The sequence below is a fragment of the Odontomachus brunneus genome, unplaced genomic scaffold (assembly GCF_010583005.1).
Source record: "Odontomachus brunneus isolate Ranch 3 - 2012 unplaced genomic scaffold, Obru_v1 Obru_scaffold_003, whole genome shotgun sequence".
NCBI lineage: Eukaryota > Metazoa > Arthropoda > Insecta > Hymenoptera > Formicidae > Odontomachus > Odontomachus brunneus.
Window position 1 is genome coordinate 864,105 of NW_022639453.1, and position 24,919 is coordinate 889,023.

The 24,919-nt window shown below is 42.9% G+C and overlaps 3 protein-coding genes and 1 long non-coding RNA gene across 10 annotated transcripts in view; 1 reads left to right on the forward strand and 3 right to left on the reverse strand.

Annotated features, from left to right (window-relative positions):
- The window catches only part of LOC116843674, a 154,641-nt gene extending 153,810 nt beyond the window's left edge, over nt 1–831 (reverse strand). Inside the window, exon 1 of the long non-coding RNA XR_004377913.1 lies at nt 696–831. This is a non-coding gene — a long non-coding RNA (uncharacterized LOC116843674). The remainder of the gene's footprint in view (nt 1–695) is intronic.
- The window catches only part of LOC116843654, a 307,139-nt gene extending 291,445 nt beyond the window's left edge, over nt 1–15,694 (forward strand). For 3 of the 6 annotated variants that reach the window (XM_032814240.1, XM_032814250.1, XM_032814288.1), the window contains 9 exons: nt 4,941–5,189; nt 5,763–6,027; nt 6,479–6,932; nt 7,246–7,507; nt 7,713–8,085; nt 8,289–8,578; nt 8,762–8,995; nt 9,237–9,387; nt 12,018–15,694. In XM_032814240.1, coding sequence (XP_032670131.1) covers nt 4,941–5,189; nt 5,763–6,027; nt 6,479–6,932; nt 7,246–7,507; nt 7,713–8,085; nt 8,289–8,578; nt 8,762–8,995; nt 9,237–9,387; nt 12,018–12,277 — 2,538 coding nt within the window. In that variant the 3' untranslated portion in view covers nt 12,278–15,694. Of the gene's footprint in view, nt 1–4,940; nt 5,190–5,762; nt 6,028–6,478; nt 6,933–7,245; nt 7,508–7,712; nt 8,086–8,288; nt 8,579–8,761; nt 8,996–9,236; nt 9,388–10,304; nt 11,512–11,933 lie in introns of those variants that run through there. The other 3 variants (XM_032814259.1, XM_032814279.1, XM_032814270.1) reach the window with 3 other exon arrangements.
- A 1,230-nt stretch (nt 15,695–16,924) lies between these two features.
- Nucleotides 16,925–24,919, reverse strand: part of LOC116844308 (CD63 antigen-like) — a 28,924-nt gene continuing 20,929 nt past the window's right edge. The window contains exon 6 of the mRNA XM_032815709.1: nt 16,925–16,969. The gene's annotated coding sequence lies outside the window, so the exon portion shown is untranslated. The remainder of the gene's footprint in view (nt 16,970–24,919) is intronic.
- LOC116844298 (CD63 antigen-like) lies at nt 17,351–24,055 on the reverse strand. Of its 2 annotated transcripts, none has more exons than XM_032815677.1 (6): nt 23,717–24,055; nt 20,078–20,163; nt 19,332–19,452; nt 18,794–18,973; nt 18,396–18,599; nt 17,351–18,215 (listed from the first exon to the last, which is right to left on the reverse strand). In XM_032815677.1, the coding sequence occupies exons 1-6, from the start codon at nt 23,783–23,785 to the stop codon at nt 18,090–18,092; spliced, it is 786 nt and encodes a 261-aa protein (XP_032671568.1). In that variant the 5' UTR covers nt 23,786–24,055; the 3' UTR covers nt 17,351–18,089. The 2 variants fall into 2 exon arrangements, with proteins under 2 accessions (XP_032671568.1, XP_032671578.1); XM_032815687.1 differs by lacking the exon at nt 23,717–24,055 and adding an exon at nt 21,769–21,795.

The window sequence follows — 24,919 nt, forward strand, 5'->3', positions numbered from 1 at the left end:
TTCTCTCTCTCTCTCTCTCTCTCTCTCTCTCTCTCTCTCTCTCTCTCTCTCTCTATTTTTGCGGACCGACGTTACCACCCGAGATTCGATGCCGCGCACATTCGGCGTTACTTTGGACGAATTGTTCCAACCTCTTGATAAGCTAACAGTTAAATCATACGTCTATCTTTGTCTACTTTAAAGAAAAAACAAAAACAGACGTATGAGTTAACTGTTAAGTATGATCTAAATACAACAAGTGTCGTAAGCCGTAAGAATAGGCCAATCATAGCTGATTATTTTGTAATAATCAACTATAATTAGTTAATTCGTACGGCTTATTCCGCATATTGTAGACCAAGCCTTAGTTAACTTATTAAAGGCCGGTTTTTCAATAGCAGTTTAAACTTGGATTCAAGTTTAACAACGCATTTGTTTTGTTTAAACAGAGTTTAAGTTGAAATCTAAGTTTAAACTATCACTGAAAAAAACCGGCTCTAAGAGGTTGGAAAGAGGCCCTTTATCTTTCTCTTTTCGTCCTGATTATCGCTGCATCTCTAATCCCCGACTAATAAAATCCGACGATCGCTCGATTCTGTTACCAATTGAACGAGTCGAAGATAACAATGAATGATAGACGCAGGCTTGACACGTCGCGGCATGCGCCGGTTATGTTTACCAAAAACAAGGAGATTACACACAAATAAGGTACTCACCTTACGTCCCGACGATCACAGATCGCTGTTCTCAGCACTCCCGATACTTATTTCCGCGCGGGAACTCACTTTCGACAGGTAAAGGACGCGCAAAATGCGGAGCGATGTCGATCGATGTGTCAACGGCCGCTGCTCGTCGCAAAGAGAACGAAGATGCGCGCGCAACCGATATCGTACGCCGCGAAAGTTCGCGCCGTTGCGCTACAACGACGCCATCTATCGGCTCCGTTCCGCGTAATTATCGATCGATCAATCGATGGATAGCTCGAGCGTCATTCGACAGATCGATTTTCGACCAGCCACTTTCGTTTCGAGTTAGGGCTAAGGCAGAGAACGAGAGACTAATAGCCTTTCATGACTTAAGATAAATGTACCAATCTCCGGACATTATTATTTTTATATTTGAATATGAATATTTCTACTTTCAACGTACAATACATACATATTAGTATACATACATTTAATACTTATATTTAGTTTAAAGATAACGTTGAAAGATAAAATATTTAGAGAAATATTCAAAATAATAAGAGTGTCCGGAATTAGGTACATGTCTGAGCATTGGGATATTTATCTTACGTTTACATTTTTCTCTGCTTTACTTTACATCCACGACTACGACAGTTATGTCTTGTTCTCTGTCTTAGCCCTTACGCGTCATCACTGTTCATTGATCGCAACGGACGTATTCTATAATTTTCTAACGCACGTCGTTTCCTTACGCATCATCATGCAAATATAATGACACATAATATAATAATTGTGCGACGACGTTCAGCGATAACAATGTTGTCGTTGAAAGTTACAGAACAAACACAGCGAAACAACATTCCCGCATTCTATATTTTCATTGCACGCGAGATTGACAATCTGCGAAAAGGGAGAAAAAAGGAAAACGGAGGAACAAAGAACAGTCGATTCGTCGAATCGAGTGACAGACTGCTAGAGTTTGTATCGGGAAACGCCGGAGAGAGCAGAATTGCGAGATTAATTTTTATTTACGGCGGCTGGGAAAAGCGATCGCTGCGAGAACTTTCATTTTCAGCGAGTGACATGAATATTACTTTGGTATTTGCGGAATGAGGAGAATACGAAGAATTCCTCGCGTTGTAATGACAAACACAGTGTCCCGCTTCATTGTATACGTTTGGAAGAGAAAGGAGTATATTTCTAATTTTATTCAATCCGACTTTGCGAAATTTTGATCCTACTCTTTCAACCTCATTATTCTATTTAACGCCTATTTTGCCATTCTGAAGCTACGTCAAACTTTTTGGATTTTACTTTATCTTTTTTTCTACTTAATCTACCAACTTTGCTGAGAAGTCCTCTTTAAAAGTCACGAATGGCATCTTGTACGTTTTCTGCGTCAAGTGAGACGGGTTTTAAATACACACTCGTTCTTCAGAATATATAGATGTTAAACAACTCGAGCACGCGCGGAAAGTAGGGCTAAAATCTCAACTCAGCTTGATTGGATTTCTTTTGTCCCGTCAATTTGAAAGGAAAATCAATCGACTCGCGCTAAGTTGGGACGCGATTTTTCTGGAACGTCCTGTGTAGCGAGGACTAACACATGTGTCGGCGAGAATTCGCAGAAGGCGGCCGGTCCGCATTTTTATTCCCCCTCGGGCCGGGGAACGACAGAAAATCGTTGCTTCTCTCGACGCGATGCGGGGGTGCGCGGACGTTAGCAAGGGCCGAGTGTTATAAATCAGACACACGCACCCTCTATTAGCACCCCTGTCCCCGACAGAGGTCTCCGCGGCTCTAATTCAACGTTAAACGCCTTTCTGCTAATAACGGCTGGTTATTATCGTTCGGTACCGGCCGGGTCGCGGAAAAGCTCATCGCCGTTAAACAATTCGTTCTTTCGTTTCTCTCTCTTTCGTTTCTTTTACCTTTGAAAGCCCGAGTCGTTCGCGATTCGAGGCGAACGGTATAATAGAAGTGGCGAACGGTCACGAGCACCGCAACGTAATTACTTCCGTTTTGAGAGCGGCGAGTAAGGAAACTCTCGGCAACGGTGGGTTTGGATAACTCAGGGACCCCAGGTGTAAAGCGAGCCTTCTTATATCCGATGATATTAAAAATTAAGCATCGCAGAAGCAGAGGGAGGGAAAGGAAAACGCCGCGCGAGTAATAGCCACGACAGTTTGAGAAGAACTTGAGAAACTTGTGTCTGATAAAGAAATTATTGCTTATAAAACATTTATAGCAGAAATCCATGGAAACAGTTTCCGAAGGTTAAAGTCTGTAGAATGGAAAAATGGGGATTAGAATCGTCCAGTTAGTACATTTCGCGAAGTAACCACTTAGTAAGAAAACTTTGGATGAGCTCGTAAGATATTATTAGTCGTCAAGAGAACGCTGGATGCCGGCAGTTCCGTAGTTCGCACTGTTTCTCTCTGTTTGGTTGCATTGAATTGCAAACGATGCTTTTATACAGTAAAAACACGCAGAAAAGAAAAATATTTAAAAAATAAGAGATGTTTTTCGGTGGATATTAATGACGCATTTTCCTAGAACTTTAGCGTCTAACCTTAGCTATATTTAAATACAAGAGAATTTTTTTTATTTCGAAGTAAATATTATTATTGGTATCTACCGAATAAATATTTTTTTATTTGCTAGATATTTTTTCTCTCATAGGGCCGGTTTTTCCAACCTCTTGCTAAGCTAACTAACAGTTAACTCATACGTCTGTCTTTGTTTCTACTTTAAATTAGATAGAAACAGACATAAGATTTAACTGTTAGTTAGCTTAGCAAGAGGTTGGATAAACCGACCCATAGTGTACAAATGTCAGTGCATATGGAAGGGCACCAAATATTATAAAAAAGAATTTTTTTATTTAAAAACTTCTGTTTTTTATACGATATTTGGTGCCTTGTCATGTACTGATATTTGTACAGTTTCTTCTGCAAATACGTTTGCAGTTTTGTGCCAAATAGAGGAATGGTGCGAACTACTGCATTATGTCGGCATCCAGCATCTCCTTTAATTAATGAAGCAATGGGAACAAAGAGACGAGTCGTCCATGGTCGTCATACCCGGACGAGCGCCTCGCGCGTTCACGCGGCAATCCTTCACTGCGACATGAGTATTCTCCACGTGTATCCTCGCGAGAACGGATAATTTGAGCGGCAAATGGCAATCGTCACGAGCGTCTGCCGTAATTATTCCCATTTAAGAATGGACATAAGCAGGCTGTCGGAAGTCCCTGGTATTTTAAGAATGAATCATTTAAGAGCGGTGTGTGTTCCGTTCTATAACGAGAACTCGTTGTTGTCGAGATAATTGCGAGGAGAGAAGCGTGTGTCGGCTCGCTCGTTGCGCACGATATTTAAATCTCCGCAATATTGTCCAATTCTTTAAGCGACCGTCATGTCAAGAAGCCTGAATTCGATATTTTTAACGTAAGCAAGGTCCCAGCGGAGATCAAGAGAGTAGAGTAGAATGGAATAGAGAGAGAGAGAGAGAGAGAAGTGAGTCACTCTCTCTCCAACCGCTTGATAGAATCGAACAACCCATTAGTCCCTAAATTTTAACGACCACTGGGAATTGAGCTCAAATACGCGCCAATAATGGGCGGGATATATTTACGGGACGTACATCTCGCGGCGCCTTTGCTCGCGAAATTTTATGTCGTCGCCTTTACGTCAAATTAAGATTGGGATTACGATCCTTGAGCGCTTTAAATGGGCTTCAAGTCGTCACGAACGTCGAATGGCCCGCCGATTAATGGCAATTTTTCGGTCTCGCATTTCTCTCCGTGGTGCGACAATTATGATACTAATAATCGTCGCGCGCAACGTTAGTTAATTATAACGATCATTACGACGTTAAATTAATAAAAGACCAATAATAAATGATAATTAGCCGGTGTCATTGCAACACCTCGTAAACGGCGACGCTAATTTGCGGTACGCGCGACCGCGATCATTTCTGCGCTGTCGTAATAGATTTTGGATTACAATAATCGTCACGTTACTGCGCGCTGCATGAATAAAATATTGTTAATAATAACTATGCGGCGTTATGAGGACTCATAATAATTAGAGACACCAGTCATGCGTTCAGTATGCGCGCGTGCGGTATATCTCTCGATATACGCTCTATTACGATAGATTGCGCATTACACTAATCAACCGTACGACTGAATAAAATATTACTCGTAATAGCTATCGCGTGTGCAATCGCGCGAAACACACAGAGACAACACTGACCGTGTGTTTTTCGCAGGCACGCGTTCACCAGTACCAGGCGCAGATCTCGAAGCTGCAGCTGGAGAACGAGTCGATGCGGGGTCAGCTGCGCGGCCTGGAGGCAGCATGCGCCGGTGAAGTGCACGCCGCGCTGGTGGCACGACTGGCGACCCTGGAGACGGAACACGCGGCCTTGGCGCGAGACGCCGACGCCCAGCGCCGACAGTACGAGCGGTGCCTGGACGACGTCGCCAACCAGGTGGTCCGCGCCCTCCTATCCCAAAAGGTTCATCGCTATGCTCTCGTTACCACACGTCCTCTCTTTCTCTCTCTTTCTCGTCTCTTTTTCTCACTGTCTCACACGATCACGTCCCTTCCGAGCAACCCGCAGCTCTGCCGCGCCCTGAAGACGCGTATTACAGGATATCATTCGGGAATATTAACCCTTTCGAGACACCGTGGATACTATTTTCAAAAAATTCTCGGAGAATTTTCTACGCAGACGTTATCATGAAGATTGTTTTATTGAAAGCTCTTATTAAAATTGTTAGGAAACTAGTAGAATACTACAGGCGCGCACTATCCTCATCCTTCACATATTTACATTTCATTTCTCGTCAAAAGATCAAATTGCATGAGAAGCACAATTTGCAGGTAAGATCACGCGATTAGGTTTCGTCATGGTGCTGGTTAAATCACGTAAATGTATCTTTTTGTATTTAGAAATCGTCTCGAAGGGATTAAGCCGTCGCTAACACGCTTTCCCCTAACCCGCTGATGCGCTTCTTGAACTTGATGTATTGCCGAGAAGACCATTAGAGTAAAGAGTACTAATTGCCGGTGGGCGGATTGTTTTCAGGGTCTCAGAGAGGAAATAGGCGCATTGCAGAGACGTATACGAGAGCTCGAGGCTCAGAACCGAGCACTGTCGGGACTGTTGGCGCAGGCTGCCAGTCCTGGTAGCCCCACCGAACTGATCCAAGGAATTCTCGAGGCCGGTCCAGCCGCTCTGGTGGCCGCCTTGGGCTTGGATCCATCCTGGGTGCCCCTCTCGAGGCCCCGTTCCTTAAACTTGCAGATACCCGTGATGGCAGCCACCAAATGTCGACGCAGCAGACCTCTCGGTACCCTCCCGGATATCTCATCTCTTATTCTCTAAATTTCTTGGAATGGAATTTCACTCGAAGTTTGGAGAATTGTAATTTTTCATACATATACTGAGGAAAAATATTTGAAAATTTATTTGTGAAAAAGTATAGTTTATTTGTGTGAGTAAAAAACTATAAAATGAATTCTTCACTATAAATCGTCGAGTAAATATTTTCACTTGAAATCGAAGAGTGAATCTGATGTATTTCATTGTCACAAGAACAAATTCGTTTCGAGTGAATGTTCAGTCTCGTTTTGAGTAAAACTTCACTTGATGAAATTCAAAGACTTTTCAAGTTCAAGCAACACTTAACTAAACGGCGAATCAAACGCAACCGTACGCCGTTCTCTCTATCCTCCTCGCGTTCGCGACCCACAATTTCTCATCCGCATCGGAACTGTGCACGATCGAGAACCGTTTTACAGCGCAAAAGCCCTCGGAGGAGGAGGGTAGCGAGAGCCCAGAGAGCGGTAACCGGGACGAGGGCTACTCAACCATGTCCAGTGACGTTCAGGGTGAGGGCACGCGTCAAGAGCCATCGCGCGGCCTCGAGGACCTCAAGGAGGCCACTGACGAGACCGAGGCCGACGTGTCGCCGGACGCGCGTCTCGTCGCCCTCGACGCCGGCGACCCCGACGTTCTTTTTCTACCTCTGAACCTCACAGTGGGCATCAATCCGCGCCACAGCTATCCACCCACTAAAGAGCTGCTGCCTTATCAGCACGTGATGCGCAGCTTCTCCGACAGCCACCTCTGCCTCAAGCTCACCACTACCACCAATTTCACGCCGTACAAGCTACCCAGCCCCATGGGATCGTCCTCCCTGCTGCTGGTGGAGGAGGAGGGCTGGGACGCCGAGTACGTGCAACAATGGCTCAGGTTTGTCGCCCCCACCCCCTCCCGTATCTCTCAGTGTACGTGTCCTTGCAGGACAAGCGCGTGTAATCGCATTGGATTGTGGAACTCTGATTTAGGGGAACGTGAGAAAGCAAAACGGGCTGGACACGCATGACTGTTTAACATCAGTCGTTACATGCATCTCAATGTTGTCGAGTCTCTCGTTGGAGGTCTTTGACAGACTCTCGTTGATTTTTGCTCTAATGTTAATCCGTTCGCTATTAATATTTATATTAATATTAATAAGAAACTGAAGATGCTAATATCAATGAGGAAGTATAATCGTGACTTTCAGGCTCGACGACAGCAGAAGCGCGCAACAGCATCGAGACCTGCTCGAATTAGAGTACGACAGGGCGGAGCTGGAGGATTGGAGCTTCTCGTTGTCCACGGAGGACCTCGTGCAAAATGAATCGGCGATGTGGAAGGAGCCGGCTACAAACACGCCCGCTCTGCCGGCAATCAAGGAGCATAATCCCCTGGAATTGGAGGAGGACGCGAACGAGTGTCTGTGGAACGGCGCGAGTTATCTCGCCGACAGGGCCGGAGGGGAGCTGGTATGTTCATCGATCGCGCGCGCGCAATATCGATCGACCACGACTACGTTCTCGCTCAGTCAACCGAACGAAATTATTAACGTGCCGTGGGCGAGACCAGTCCGTCGAAATCCGATTGATTTTGACGTCTGCATGCGCTAGCTAGAATTATTCCAATCCCGAATAATCGCGCCTCTGCTAACTCATCGCTGTGATCATGATGCAGGTCGCACTTCTGATGGACGCGAGGGCAACTGGACCTTGGCCGTACGCGTCGAGTCCCGGCGCGTCTTGGAGCAGTGAAGAGGGAGTGCTGGAGAACTCGAGCAAGAGGTCGTCGGCGGCGCTCTCCGGCTGCAGCGACGATCCCGACACACCCTCAATCGGCACCGACTTCACCAGGGACTTCTACAGACTGGTGAAATTCGAGAGCACCAAGAGCCTGGCCAGCACGTCGTCCAGGAGCGGGAGACCGCCGCCGGACAGGGAGCAGGCGCTTCAGAGCGTCCTGTCGTTCATCGCCGAGCAGCAGATGTACCTCGCGGAATTGCCGAACAATCCCGTGGAACCTCACAACGCCGCGTCTCACTCGACCGAAGGTTAATCATCTTACTTTCGACTATAAGCTCGACTAAATTATTGCTAATACAATAATTATAACGGAGAAAGGAAATATAAGGCGCAAATTGAAGGGTAAATTTGTATAACGAAACGAAAGAAAAGGTTGAAAAGTAAACGTAATAAAATATTGAGATTGCTGATAATGCTAGAAGATGACTAAATAGATCTTAAACTGCAACAGTTATAGAAGTAGGTAGCAGCAAAAGCGATTCCACGGCAGAGACGAAGATCACCGAGGCGGAAGGGCCGGTCGCTCAGGAGAGCAACAACACCGGGAACGCGACCGAGATGAGCAGCAACGACGAGCTGCTCGATCAAATACAGGTGCCGCCGTTGGCACCCGAGGAGAGGATCGTGAGCGCCGTGTCGTGTAACGGCGGCATCTCGTACACGACGGTCGCGCCGTCAGAATTGGGAGCTGTGCCCGAGGAAGATGAGGAAGCCGCGACCTCCTCCACACCCAGTACAGTCGTAAGAAATTACACTTTATTATTCCGCGTTCTAATTTTTGCAATGTAAAGGAAAATAAAAACAAAGAAGAAGAAGTCATTCGTGTCGTGTCATAAAATGCAACAGATTTCTCACGATGTAACGCGACTAATTAATATAACAACCCTCCATCCGATATAATTACAATCGCACATGCTTTTGCAGGTCAGCCCGGCGCGAGCAACCCTCCTCGTGGAGGGTAGGGACCGGACTTTGAGCTTCCACGAGCGCGCCACGTCCAAAGACGTTATAGACGAGTTGAATCGCATGATTCGGAAAGGCGAGGACAACGCCGTTACCAATGAGTCTCAGGTAGCATTGGAGAAACTGGACCTTGCTTGCTGCTGCCCGACAGGATGGGTTCACGTTGAACGCGACATTGACTTCACCGACCCCAAGGTGCGCGCTGCCCGTCGATAGATATTAGATTGATTGACAAATCTTTTCCCATACAATACATATTTCTCATTTGTCAACATTATGTATTTCTATTTAAAACATGATTTCTCCGCATCAATATCTATTTAGTGTTTATGAGGAAGAGACTTTTGAATCAATCTAATAGATGAATAAGTAAGCAGATTGAATTTTATCTATGCTCATTGCTCAACGCGATTGTAAACGTAATATTCTGATTTAGGCCAGAGCCAATCTCTTAGATGTGATGTTAGCAAGCAGCGAAAGTTCCTCGGCGACGTCGAGCAGCGGTTCGGCGGGCAGCGACTCGGGGGACGAGCCGCCCGATTACCGTCACTTGCACAGATTACACCGGTACCGACGACAAAAGAAAGGTATTTAGTCGGGCGCCTATATTCCGTAGACACTTCTGCCGCGTGCCGTTTCGCGCATCACCACTCACCGCCACCTTTTCGCGCGAAGCTCACAAGCTCGACTACTTGCGTTCTCTGTCCGTTATTCTCTCTCAACGCTTCATCTTCACTGATACTTTTCTCTATCATTAACCGCCCTCATTACGCTTTTTGAGGTTATTGTCTCGCTATATACGTACGAAATGCACTAACCGACCAGCGTTAATAGTGTGCAAGAAGCTTGAGCCTGAAGCACTCCGATTAATGGAACTCCAGTGTTGGACATTCATACGTTCTCTCAATACAGAAGTAATGATTCAGACACTCGTTTGTCACTGCGTATGGCTATCCAACGCTGGAGGAGACCAACTCGACGACGCTTCCGAGGATTCGGTAGGTGGTGAACAGCGCTTGCTCCCGTAAGCTTCAAACAACGACACTCACACGTCACTACGACACCTGGCTAGAGTTAACACTTTACTGACCGGTGAATAAACGAGCTGATAGGCTGAGCCCATTTGTAGCTCAGCTTCGTTCGAAGAAGACTCAATACTCAATGTCTACGGTTTTTTAATCACACAAGGATTTACACTAAGAAAAAATGTCTAAAAAATAACAAATATTTATTCGGTGGCTACTGATAACACATGTATTTAAATCTAAGTTCTTTTATATCGCCGAATAAATATTTATTATTTCTTAGGTATTTTCCTTTCAGGATAATATCTTGTCATTGGTCGCAAAAGTGTTAACATACACGACATCGAAGCCGACATCATACTCGCAACACATACGCAAGATACAACAATCTACAGAATCGGCACCCACCACTCACTATTCTCACGCTCGCGCGCCTAGTAGCCCTCGCTGTACATAGCCTTTTCCATATTTTTGTTCAGATGGTAGCTCCTACGCGGTGTGCTTTGATTGTCACAAGAAAAGCTACGTAGTTCGGCTTAGTGACGATCAGTTTCTGTAAGCGACATGCCAATTGGGAGGAATACATTCCGCCGGGACCTATTTTTGGCCTCGCACACCACGTGAACTCTGTGTACGACTGCGACGGACTTACTTCATTGGTTTACTAACAGAATTATTAACCGGAAGAGAATCGTTCCTGGCGAAGCGCCTTCACGCAATTCCATCTCCTGTCTCGCGTATGCGTGTGCGCGTATATTCATGTGACCTACTTGGCACACGTGCCGTCGTCCGAAAATCTTGGGAACGAAATACTGAAAGCGCGTTAAGTATAAAAGGGAGGGCGGCTATTCATCGTGGATGTACATTTTAATCAAAACTGACGGACTGAGGTGGAGTAACGTGTAATCAAAAGAAGTGCTCTTCCTTTTGGATAAGCAACGCGCTCTTACGGATGCGACTATATATTATCCACGAACGTACGATTACGAAATTCCAAGCGCGACGAGAATGCCCAAAGACTTTCGGACGAGAGAGCGAATATAAATTGGTGTGCGTATCTCTGTTCCAGCGTTTTTCCAAAAATTCAAAATACGTATGCACAATTATGAGCGACACGTACAAGGCGTTCGTGATGCAAGAATACGGATATTACATAGAACGCGCTGAAAAAAATATTAGAAGAGTCTCGTGGAATTGCGTCAGGGTAAATCGAGAATACTTTACTTTCTCTCTCGATATGTGAAGTGCGAGTGGAGTCGACAACTATCGAATTTTTATTGGCACGTGCAAGACCGTTTCAGCGCTGTTCATCCTCCTCTTTGTGTACATCATTTTTCTGTACCTCATTTTGTCACACGCCTGCGTTTGATCATTAACCTCATCGCATTCCTTAATTACGCTTTGTTTCGCCGCGAGCTGTGTAACCAAATCGGACGGTTGGATTTTTCCTTTTCACGGAAGTAACGCGTCCCTAATCACATTTTAATTGATTTGTCATTGTCTCCGCGGGCGAATTCACAATCATGTACAGCAAACTACGTCAGACAAGCGGCGCGTAGCGTGTCCAAGAAGCAATTCTCGTCCGAGGACAGATATTCTACTATATCAGGGGAGATAATTGTGTCTCACAGAATGAATATTTTTAGGAATCATCAATTGTAATATATATGTATTATATGTTTTTTTACCGAATTGATTAACCGAAGCTTAGCGCTATCTTTCACGTGCGGGAGCGGACAGATCCCTCGTACGAGCGGATTACTCGCAAAACAAACTGTCTTGCGCGATTTGTCTGACGTGCATCATGCATCATCCACTCGGTCGTGCACCCGCCAAGTACCTAAATTCCAAGCAAAAGAAAAGAACGGAAAAGAAAAACGTAAAGTCCGCGAAGGAGAGTGATAACCGGTGCGGTGGGGCGACGGTGGAAGAGAGACGATAGAATAGACAGACGGATAAAGGAGGCGAGAGAAAGAGAGAAGGGGAGAGAAAGGAAAAGATAATAATAAGAGTGAGAACAAGATGGGGAGAAAAAAGAAAGAGAGAAAGAGAGAGGGACGTGTATACGTGAAAGAGAGTGCTAAGCCGAGCTACTCTGTGTCTGCTAGAGCCGGTATAGGAAGAGAGAGAGAAAGAGAAAAGAGATCGAGTCAAGTCTGAGGCATGTTGACCCGCTGCCCTTGGTTTCTCAGCGTCGGCGGCCCAGGCGCACCGCGTCCTCCGACTGCCGTCCACTTGGGGCTCGTCGAGGCCATCGATCATCGGCCGCGGCGACGACTTCTTCGTGCGCTACGGGGACAAGGAGCGCGAGGCGGTGGCCTCCTTCGATTTCCTCGACGAGTTCGTCGCGGCGCCCTCCTCGCTCGGCTCGGACGGCAGCCCGCTCGACCCGGACGACGCGTCGTCTGCCGACCTCCACAGCGACGTCATGAAGCTCTCGCCGCTAACCTAGAGCTGATCCCGAGGCACCGGCGGCAACGGCGACGACGGCGACGACGGCCTATCGAACGAACGAACGAGCGAGCGAGCCCCGATTTCTTCCAGACGCGAGAGCTCTTCCCGATCGGCGCGAACGGCGCGTTGTCTCGATTCTTTAGAGTTCAAGTACTCCACGAGTCCAGCTTAGTTCGTATCTTTCTATCACAAAAGTTCAACCGTTTTTTCTTTTACAAGTGTGAGAATTACATTTATCAGTAAAAGCGAGGAAAACGTCATTTCCAAGCGGAGGAGCGCGCGAATCACCGGGAAGAGACTCGTCACAGGTTGTTGAATCTTCTTTCGTTAAGCATAGCTAATCAAAATGGCAAACTAAATGACCTGACCGTCTGATCCTATCTAACGCGGTGCGCAACTATTCGCGAGCGATCGCCTAGTTGTGAACTACTCGCCTCATCGTCAACGAGGACTCGTTATTTTGCAAATGTGCGTTGAAACGACGAACGTCGTCCATCACCTTTTACGGCGTGAGAATGATTTGTATATTACTCTATAAACATCTCGCTCACTGCGCCTCGAGTTTCATGATCTCGCGGTCGCGTCGCGTTTTTCGCCGAATGATAAGCGGAGCCGAGGTCGGGTAACTTCGAGGCGCGTCGGGATAGATTTATTGTTTTCAGACAAGAGTCCGTCTTGTCTTTTTCTCTGCGAGCTTCCTCTTATTCGAGATACAAATAACGCATCGTGGTGCAGTCGGAGGCAAGCAAAGGTGGAATCCGACCGACGAGAACAGATCGATTCAGACTGGAGTTCCTGTCTGGATCTATCCAGGCCCGATAAAGGTAGCCTTAAATAGCTTTCTCAATCTCAAACGACTAGACGACACGATCATCTCGCTTTCCTTCTGCACCTCGATGCGCCGAACGAAAAGAATCTAATAGTGAGTACATGCGAATAAATATTAGTCACAGAATTAGCGATAAGAATTATGTAAGCTGTGGTCGACCTGTGACACTAAAAAGCGTGTACGACGGACATGAATCGCCACGATCGAAAGGCTCTCTTCACCGAAGTGAACGCACATTGGCGACGCGTAATCGTAGGTGTAGAACTTATCCTGTAATCGTTTTATGAAACTCTCGCGGATATCGCGTGTCGCGGCGTTGTTACGAAAGGCAGGATCTCCGACAGCTCAAAAACATCAGGAGACAAAATTCTCTTTCTATGAATATTCTCTCCTCGCCTTGTCAAAAGATTATTTATATATCCCGCGAAAATCCTATTTTTCTTTTGATCAATTCTTTAAACGTTTCGTGACACAAAAGTAGATTCACTGCGAAAGAACCGGCAGATTTCACTTAATAAACACGATTTTTGATTGTCAGAAAAATTGAATTTTGTTAAGGGAAACGCGTATTGAGTCGTTATCGAATCATCATAATGACTCGTGCGAAGAAACATGCGTGTCGCGGCGCGCACCTTCCAAAATGAGCTTAAACAGAGAGCGTAGACTAAGAAGTCACTCGTCGATTTTCTATGAACCGCTAGATATTTTGTACTTTCCCCAGTCGTGAATCGTTGACGAGCGTCAAGAGCCGCGATCGTTAGTCGATACAACTCGGTCCACGCGTGACGAACTATTTCCTTCTGTCCTTAGAAATGTAAGAGCGTAAAACACGAGCCTGTATATTTCGCTTCCGAACTTTGTAATATAGTGGATGACGATGTGTGTGCATGTGTGTGTACGCATGTGAGAGAGAGAGAGAGAGAGAGAGAGAGAGAGAGAGAGAGAGAGAGGCATTTGCGCTTAGAAAACAAAATAAGTTGACGAGGTAACGAAGATAACTTTGTTGTATGAACGAAGGTAGGGATTACTTCGGTGTGATTTGTACGAAATTCGTCGTCACGAAAGCGAACGAATTTCTCTGCGTTTGATCGAGTTAGGAGTAATATCACTAGCGTACATAAGCTTTAGGGTAACGAATCGATAGAGATCGAGATATTTTACACGTAGCTGTATACCCGCATGACGAGTACGTTCAATATTTCAAAATGGAGGCTGCACGGACGTCAGGTTGTCCCGCGTTTGCTCGCGTTGCTGCTTTTCTAGTCAAGCAAGTGAAAGACGATTCTCAATCCCTTTACAATCGCGGATCTGACCCGATCGCGTTTATCGACCCTGCGACATGCGCGCGTTATCTATTATTAAGTGAACTTTGGACTAGACCGGAGAATTATCTCTAATCGTTCTAAAGATTTATTATTCCGGACCTCGCAGCTTGTCAGGATACTTCTCGTTTACTTCCAGATAACATTTCGAAAATATTCAAAAACGTTCAAGTTGCGATCATCGTGATATCTACATATATTGCATTATTAGATGGTCACGATAATATTTAAGTCGTAAGGTAAGCCCATTTGACTTTTGAGAGTATAAGTAACTGAGAAACGATTTTAAACATGATTGTCGTTATTATCTGTTAACAACAGCGTAAACGTAGCAAACGAGAGAACTTTCGTTCGCGCGCTTATGTAAAAAAAAAGAATTACAATCTATAACGATGCGTAGCGCAGGGTTAATTGGCGCCAATTAGCGACGATTCCAAGACTCGATTATCCAAGATTATTTTCCATAATGCCCTATGACTATACTGTATTTTTCAATGAAAAGGTCGTTATTTATTCGAGTATCTCATAACGATAACGTAGAAAACCGATTGCGCAGAGAAAGAGTAAAATAAAATATCAAAGATAGAACGAAAGAGAGCAGAGAACAACCTTCCCGAGGAGACAACTCCTGTCCTGCAGCCTGAGAATAATAGACTAATGATTATAGCTTTAAGATGTTTGTAAGTTCTCTACCCTGGGGTGTCGGCACAGCGCGCGTCCGCCCGTTTTATTCCCAATCGAGCCGGAACTCCCCGTAGCAGCAAAGTCAAACGATAATCGCGCGAAACGAGGACTCGGTGTGTACGACGAATGGTGACCTTGTACATAGTATGTATCATAGCTCAACACGCAGATGTAAGTTATCCTCTCTTGAAACTTAATAAATAACGACAATATACGAACATAAAAAGAAAACCAAGAAGAAGAATCCAACAAGCACTTGTAACCGATTGTTGTTGTCTACGTTTATTTAATGAATGTACAGAGCTGGGCACACGCATATAACACATATACATATACACTCACATACACACACACACATAGTTTTGCCCTGCAGCGAAAGCAACAGCAACGTTAATAACGGCAATCGCGTGTGTGTGCACGATGGTTAATGTCGACCATCGAAGGAGAAGACGATGAAAAATTGGAAAAACGGCGAAATGAATAATCAAACCGCGAGCCGCGGTAATAATTGGTCCAGCGATGTCACATAATGTCTATGCGAATAAACGATGAATAAAATCGACACTTTATTTGGATAAAATTATTTACATATTTTCTTTGCCACGCCCAGCTTTATATCGTCACGCCGTGTCGTACGCTTCGCGACAAAATACGCAAGCACGGCAGCGACGAATTCTTTCTCGTAGATTAAAATACTTTTCTGTTTCTATTTTTTTCTGTCTATAACAAAGTACTATCACTCGTCTGTTTTTCATTCCCCCATTTCAATTTGTCTCCGGTCAGTTAACGACTAAATACTCTGTCGCAAAAACGGCTTGAACGCATTTGTTTCGTTGAAAAAAGAAAGCGCGCAAACTATTGTTCAAACGAGCACACTAAAAAATGATCCCAAGAATTGTGCAGAATTGAATTACGTAACGAATTTGTTTTCTTTCTTTACGGATTCGAGAATAGACGTGAATCGACGCGATATCGTATCAAAATAGTCGTACATATGTATATAGGGTGTTCAGTAACTGATCGAGCAATCGCCGTGTACGGATAGAACGGGTTAAAATAATCATAAAAGTTATATACCATTTTGAAATTTTCTCAATATTTATTCCATAATTAATTAAAATGTATAAACGAATGAGCGCACGAGAAGTGGTAGGACAGGCTCTGTGTATAAAAGAAATGGCTTACCTCTTAGCAATGATGAGTAAACAGCTGATTTCGAGGCGGAGTTATAAGCGACACGTATACGTTACTCCGTCAAAGCCGTCAAAGCCATTTATTTTACATACAGAGCCTGTCCTACCGCTTCTCATGCGCTCATTCATTTATATATTTTAATTAATTACAGAATAAATATTGAGAAAATTTCAAAATGATACATAACTTTTATGATTATTTTGACCCGTTCTACCCGTATACGGTGGTTGCTCGATCAATTATCACTCTGTATATCTATACTTGTATAAATAAGAGATTATTTCCGTACGAAAATAAAAAAAAGATAGTATCGAACTCATAATAGTAATCATAACATTCATTGCCAGGTCATACGTCGAGCTTCACATTAAATTTCAACTTTTCCAGTCGACAAAGAAAAGAACGTCTCTGTTCGATATTTATTCCGTCTCTGTTCCTGTCATAAATACGCTTGCACTTTGGCCACGATTGGCGAAACGAGGGAAAACTCGAAGAAGAAACGAGGTGCTTTATCTCGCTCTCTTCGAAAAAAAAAAGAAAAAAATTTATCATCTTATAAAGCGTAAGTATTCTATCACATGTTATAAGCGAATACGCTGACGGTAGGATGACATCAAGATTGTTGTTGCGCGTTGAAAGCTTCCCGCGCGATGCGGCGTCCCTCGTTAATGCACTACTTCTTCCTTTACACTTTGTAGTGTAAGATCAGGATAACTTCCCGACTGCAGAATGTCCGTTGACGGAACAAGCGTTCATTATTCAATTAAAGGAAGCGTTGAGGAGTCCGTTAAATATAATAAACGAATGTTAATGAGTGCTTCCGAAATACCCAGAGTTAGGTCGAGTTGAGTTAGTTCCACTGTAGTATATGTAACGGATACTATAGTGGAACTAACTCAACTTGACCCAACCATGGACATTTTGGAAACACCCATAATATCACAAACAATTCATTAATACACTTATTTAGTAACTATGCAAACACAAGAACAAACGTATCGTCTTAATCGGTTTTACACAACAGCTTACAGGTACTCTCAGGTTAACGTTTACTATCTTTATTCTATCGAATCTCTAATCGGTTTACAATGTGCTCCAGAAAAGACTCTGAGCAGTGACTCTGTCTTGACTCTCTTTTTCACGGGCGCACTTTACTTATTATACAAGATGTTTCCGGGTTAAACGGCCAAACTTTAAATATAAATTTAGGAGCTCTCTCTCAAAACGAACAAAAATTTCCTCTTAAAGTTTGCTCACAAACGCTTCGTTCAAGAGATATCGACATCTTAAGTTACAGAACTATACTATACTATACTATACTGTACGACTGAATAATATTGAAATAGCTCTTGTTTTGAAGATTGAAGGTCATTGATAGGCTTTCGTTTGCACTGTAAAGAAAGCTCTTTCCTTTCGTACCAAATAATTGTCAGTTCGCCGAATGGTTTCGTGGGATAAACTTGTATCCTCGTACTATAATCAGTGGCTTAGCCTTCGCGTTCACCGGTTTTAACACCATTAGATTTTTTGTATGGAATACTCTGAAGCAAAAAGTGTATGGAGTGCCTGTTAATGACCTTCAATCATTACAACGAAGAATTGTGCAAACGTGCGAAGAAATTACAGAAGCACAATGTTAGTCAGCCACTCGTTCTATCATCGATAGGTACAATGCTTGTCTCCGCTGGAGACATGGAGACTTGGGCTGGAGGCCATCATTTTGAAACATTTAATATAACATTTAAATTTTGATTATCATAAAGCAATAAAGAGAATAGACTTTATCTTATTATTTCAATATTAATCATTTTGTCTATAGTCTCATCGCTCAATCTCTTAGAGGTGCATCTACGTTGCTCGTTCTTGATGGAATTCGCCAGGCGGAGCGCGAAGATGAAGCCAATCAGCTGAAAAGCAAGAGAGGATCACGCGTATGGATATCGCGAGAGTTATAAGACATACGAGGCTTCTCACGGTCGTCTCGTTACTTTTTTTCCTTCACTCTTTTTTATTATCGCGTTTTCGTTTTTGTTTGGAGATTGATTTTTTCCTCGACTACATCTCGATCTCCCCTCAAGTACTCTTACCTCGACCACCGCGGTACCCAAAGCGACGGTACCCACTGTCGTTCTCATGTCCTTGAACCTCTTCTGCAATACTTGCACGCAACCCTTCTTGCTGGCGTTGTTAGGAGTACAGGTAGATTCTTTCAGATCGTCACAGCAACTGAAGGGGATAGTATTACCATTGTCCGTGAAGTCCCTGTAACTGTCCACACCACAGCATCCAACCTGCAAGAGAGTTTTCCGTCAGGAAATACAGATCTATTAACGAAATTGTCAATATATCTATGCGAGCATGACCAAGTACATTAAAATCAACCACATTCGATCGTCGATCAACAGTGTGTATGAGGAGTGTGTAGCAGCGTACGCACGTGGGAATGCAGTAATAAGACTGATCTTTCCTTAAGAGGCGAACTTACAACAGCCTGAATGTCGTTCATGAGTCCTGTACTCTTCTGGTCCCTATTGAACTTGTTGAAGATCTCGTCAATGTACGTCTTCCTTATGCTGGCCTCGATTTCGTCGGAATTCCTCACGACAAAAGTGTAGATAGTAAAGGCTGTTTGTATGATCAGGATCGTCGACAACAGAAATGCAAACTATCCGGAAAAGAGACAGCGATGAATGGCCTCGATAATCATTTCCCGATAAATCAAACGCGATGTCAAAGCACCTCTCGAGCAGGAAAACTCTGGGAATTCCACCGTACGCGTTTATAAATACAATGATTCCAAATATATCTTCGCGTTCCAACCTTATCAATAGAAAAAATCAGTCACGTGTCCGACTTATAGACTCATCTCGAGTTTACAAATACAGCGGACCAACTCATCGTCGTGCTTCGTGTTTTAATTAATGACGGTGCGCTCGTGCGCGAGTTAAGGCCGAGAGGATTAAACTTTGACTTCTCCGAGAATCGCGTGACGAAAGGAAGTTTCTCCTCGCGAGTTGGCTTACCGTCAAGGTCATACAGTAGCTTTCGCGAATCGCTCCGCAACATCCGAAGAAGGCGATGACGAATATTATGCTGCCGATCACGATCAGACTTATCCACGGGCACATTTTCTCGTCAAGGGGACTAAAGGATCAGATTGCCTGAAAATCATGCTTATTTTTTCATAATTTTTTATGACGAAAATAAATATGCGAAAGTGTTATTTTGACGTGTATTCATACAACATATAAAGAAAAGAAAAATATAATTTTTATGAACATGGTTCAATTAAGCTGAATTTTAAGGTAGAAAATTTCCGTAAGCTTGTTATTATCGGGTGAATCACTGACAAACTCATGAAAATATTTAATTTTGAAATATTAATTTTTTTACTATAAAAAAACTGAAAATTTTTATAATATTCCATTAAAATATTTGCAATTTTGTTAACTTTTACTCAATTTCTATTATAGTGGTTCACCCAATAACGACAAACTTATGGAAATTTTCTACCTAGAATTCAGTTTAATTGAATCACCCAGAGTCAAGATATTATTGCAAAATGACGACCTTAAAAAGAAAAACGAAATATATTTTAACTGTATGTACCATACACTTATATTGAGTATTTGTATTTGCTTATCAAAATTATATTTTTCTTCTCTTTATATGTTGTATAAATCCACGTCAAAATAACACTTTCGCATATTCATTCAGTTTGTCATAAAAAAATTGTAAAAAAACAAGCACAATTTTCAGGCAATCTCACCCTTCAGTCTCCTTATTCGCGTCGGCGTAGTGCGTGAGTATCCGGTGCACGACGACACCCATGGTCAGTATGGCCAGGCCGCATAGCTGCAAAGAAAGAAATGCATCCTCGTATTTGCACATCGTCATCACGCGTCTCCGATATTTCACTTTCTTTTTCTCATCTTCTTAACCCAAATGTGCTGAAATTTTACGTTGATTTGAGCGATTTATTTTACTACGTAAATGAGGCCTGTTGTTTATAAAAAGTATCATTGCTACCAATTTCGATGTCACTCTATCGAATAGAAAATTGAGAAAATTAAAAAAAAATCGTAATTTATGCAAAATTTTTGCAAAATAAAGTAAAAAAGCGCATGTTAGAGCAAATTTTTTCTTCTTCCACTATTTTCTCCATAAAAACGTATTAGTATCGCTCGGGAAAGTGTCTAAAACGTGTTCCCGACACTTTAACTTAAAAAGTATGCCGTAGATATTTTTTTCAACAAACAGCAGTACCAAAATAGCGGTCGATTTGAAGCGCTTAATTCGAATTTTTGCTTATATTTGGTTATCGAAATTATTTTAGGGTCAATATTATTACAAATTACATATTAGTAATTTTGTATTTCTGGAATTTCTCAGCAATCACTAAAGATATCAAGGTGACTCAAAAGGCACTATCTGCCCCACAATTCATCTTATTAGAAATGGTAATTTATAATAATACGAATAATACTGGAAACAAATAACTCGGATACCAAACAACTCGGTTCGAATCTCGGCTCAATAATTTAGCTGGAAAATTTGGTGAGATATAGTGAGATATAGTGGATACAACGTTAAGAACGCGACTTTGGAATATTGGAAAATTATTTTCAACATTCTAGGCGTGTTACCGAAAGAGTAGAGTGACATTAGAGGCGTTTTTTCGTTTCATAACCACGGTAGCATTTGGTTGGTTAGTTTGGTCCACTTAACGTTCGAAACGCCACGAGCGTCATTCTATCTTTGTTGCTCGAGGCATTGCGAGCATTAAGTGGACCAAACTAACCAACCAAACGATATCGTGGTCACGAAACGAAAAAACGCTTTAACATTGTCATCCAAGAGACGATGCAGAGCAAAATACGCACACGTTACGTCATTTTCGAAAATACACCTTTGCAGACGAAAAAATTGCATTAAAGAAGTATAAAAAATTATATTTATTTGCCAATATCCCAAAGTATTATATTTGCCAATATCCCAAAGTCGTGCCCATAACGTTAGATTCATCGTAGCATTGGCTGTGTTCGGCAGAGAAAGCTGCTTTGCAATTGTTGTAAAATTCGTGAATCTAATTGGCTGCGTTTAGCAGAGAAAACTGCTTTGCAACTGTTGTAAAATTCGTGAATTTGATTGCTATCTGATCTCATGCTCTTGGATTCAACCAAAATTAAGAGCATACTCCAATCAGATTCATGAATTTTACAACAGTTGCAAAGCAGCTTTCTCTGCTGAACGCAACCATTGATACACATTCTTGGATTCAACCAAAATTAAGAGCATACTCCAACCAGATTCACGAATTTTACAGCCGTTGCAAAGCAGCTTTCTCTGCTGGACACAGCCAATGCTACGATGAATCTAACATTATAGGCACGACTTTGGCATATTGGCAAATTATTTTCAAGATTCTGGGTGCGCTACTGGGAGCAGAGTGACACTAACATATATTGTCATCCAGAAGGCGATGCAAGGCAAAATACGCACGTCTTTTTCGAAATTTAACTTTAGCAACCGCAAAAATTACTTTAAAAGGGTTAGGCGACAGTTTTCTGAAAAGTAGAGGGGATAATGTTGATACCAAAGAAAATCTCTACACGATATAATTTAAAGATTCTATTCTTTGTAACTGCACTGCTGAACTGGTAATAAATTGAAGTGAGGCAAAGTGTATACGTTTTTTCACTCTAACCTTTTGCATTAGTTCAGCAGTGCAGTTATAAAGAACAGATTTAAATTGTATCGTATAGAGATTTTCTTTGATAACATTATCCCATTTTTCGGGAAACTGTCGCCTAAACTCAAACAGAGACTGGCTATACTAGGGAATACGGTCCAAAAAATGGCGGCCGCAAATACGTGAGCTCGTAAAGCCCGTATCAAACTACGGATTAAGATTGAGATTAAATTGAAAATTGGCCAATCAGAGCAAAGTTCACTAAACATGAGCTTAGTGAATTTTGCTCTGATTGACTAAATTTCAATTCAATCTCAATCTTAATCTATAGTCTGATAGACTTAAGAGTGTGCGTTTGTCTGTACTTTTTCGCTGCACTGCTGCACTAGTGCAATAAGTAGTGTGAGACGAGTATATTTTTTTCTCACTCTCACTTATATTAATGCCGCCACTTTTCGGGCCATCATCCCCTGCGCCAATCGCGTGAAGATCCCCAATGGCCAGTCTCTGTTTGAGGGTCTCTAGTTTAATAGTGATTCTCCCGCGACGAACAGCCCCGGAGAGCTATGAGAGCGGTGCACTTGGACACGGTGCATTTGGACACAGCCAATCACAGCACCGTGTGATTAGAGACATTTTTAGGGTCCCTTGGAACAGCAACTTGTGATTGGACTGTGTCCAATTGCCCCGTGTCCAACTGATATACATCCGAGAGCTATAGCCATGTTGAGTTTGGACGAACGGAATTCGAAATCTAAGGGTGCAAACTCATGTAGCGGAATAGCGGAGCGCGGAACGAGAGCGGAACCAATCACGAGCGTTCCGCGTTTTTCAGCAGTTTTAACGAAATCTGCGGAATAGTTTTGTCACAGACTGCGTAATATATGCATACTTCTATCATACAATAGACGTGGGCCCATATAACCGCAAATTAAGAAGAACAAACAATCCAGCTGGCCAAGTTTATTAATATTCAGCACAACATAACCGCTATGCCATGAATTTAACAATTAATTAATTAAAAATGGATGCATAATATATATATACACACCCGTCATTTTTAGCATAAACAGGAGTTCTTAAGTTGCCATGGAGCGGAATAAGGACATCGCGGATTTTGCTCAACCAATCGCAAGTCATTATTTCAAAAAGTTACAACCGCCTTAAAACTTATTTTATAGATTTTAACATTTTCAATCAATATTTACAATACAAAACACATTTAATAACGAGTAATAAAACATTAATTTAAAAGTCATTTTAGTTACATACTATTCATTCCGCTTACGCTCATTCCGCTCCATGAGTACTTAGGGATTGAAAATCCGTGCAACGAAAACTGCGGAACGCTCGTGATTGGTTCCGCGCTCCGCTATTCCGCTACATGGGTTCGCACCCTGACAGAGAGCGATGGAGGCGGTGTTGTTTTATAAGGACCCAGCCAAGGGCGGTTCCCGGGCTCGAATGCGATTGTTCAACTTGTCATCGAGAGCGATATCAGCGTCGAAAAGGCAGTATTCTCGCGTTGAACATGGGACACGACACGTCGAAACGAACATTCATGCGATCGCGCGCGCATTTCGCTCGGAGGGAAAGAGAGAGGCTGCGTTCCGTGTTATGCATATGCGCGCATTTATCTATAGTTTATGTCACGTATACTGTAGGAAATACGCGCTTCATGCGCAACTCGGAACGCACTCAGAGATAGAGACTTACCGCGAAGATTAAGTTGAATATGAAGAGCAGGCATTTGATCATTCCCATTCCACACCCCATCTTGCTCATCGATTAAGTAGTACAACGGCGGCGAAGACGAGGTACTCTGCTGCGGCAGGAGGACGAGGATCGGGCGAACTGGTGTCGTTGGGACGGGCTCGCGACACAGCACTACACGTCACGACACGATCCGCGACACGAATTGAACTGATTCAATTCAACAGCAGCGAAAGATTGATATCCTCAGCTATTCGCAAGCGCGAATAATACATGAGCGGTGAGATTAGAGAGCCTCTAATAAGGTTGCATCCCGTCTCACGCATTATACGCGCATTGCCTACAATATATGTAACATGAACTATACAGGGTGTCCCAAAGTCCCATGGTGACCTTTGGTGAGAACGTAAAACGGATTGAAGTGAGCAAGAAAGTCCTGTGCCATTTTGCGATATTCGCAATAGTTTTTGAGAAATCAATTATTTTGTCTTAACAAATTAGCGTACAGAAAGCGGCAGCGGAAAGAAAGATGCCTTCGGCCAACGTGCGACCGTGAAGGTGCGATTTCACGCAGCGAATAAAAGCTGGCGTTTCACCCCACTCCATCGTTGTTCAAAGCAGCGTTTAAAAGCTGTTCGCTATCACCTGTATCCTTTTCATGGAGCGAATAAAAGCTAGCGTTTTATCGCCACTTCAGCATAGTTCAAAGTAGCGTTATAACGCTGTTTGCTGTCGCCCATATCCTATTCACCACGTTTAACCTCCTGTATAAACTGCAATAAGTATAAAAATAGAGTGTTATAATCGAGATATATAAAATATTATAGATGTACAGTGGCGATTATAGGTGAAGTTTGAAGACGACATATAGCTGCTGCAAGCGATTGCAGCGATGTATTTATTAAAAATGAAAAAAATACATAAGACGAAAAAGTTAATCAATTTAATATAAATAAATAAGATACAAAGAGTAGCCTATAGGTTATAACCTATATAAATATGCTGACCATATATAATATATACTAACTTCGTTTATATTATCGAGCGCTGTCAATTTATCAGTCCCTTCAGCCATAATTTCTTGTTTTTATTATAATTTGCTGTTTTCCCAATAAAAAATTTTTCATACATAATTATATACAATTATATAAAATTATATATAACTATACATAATTATATATTACCCTTATAGAAATATCATACTAA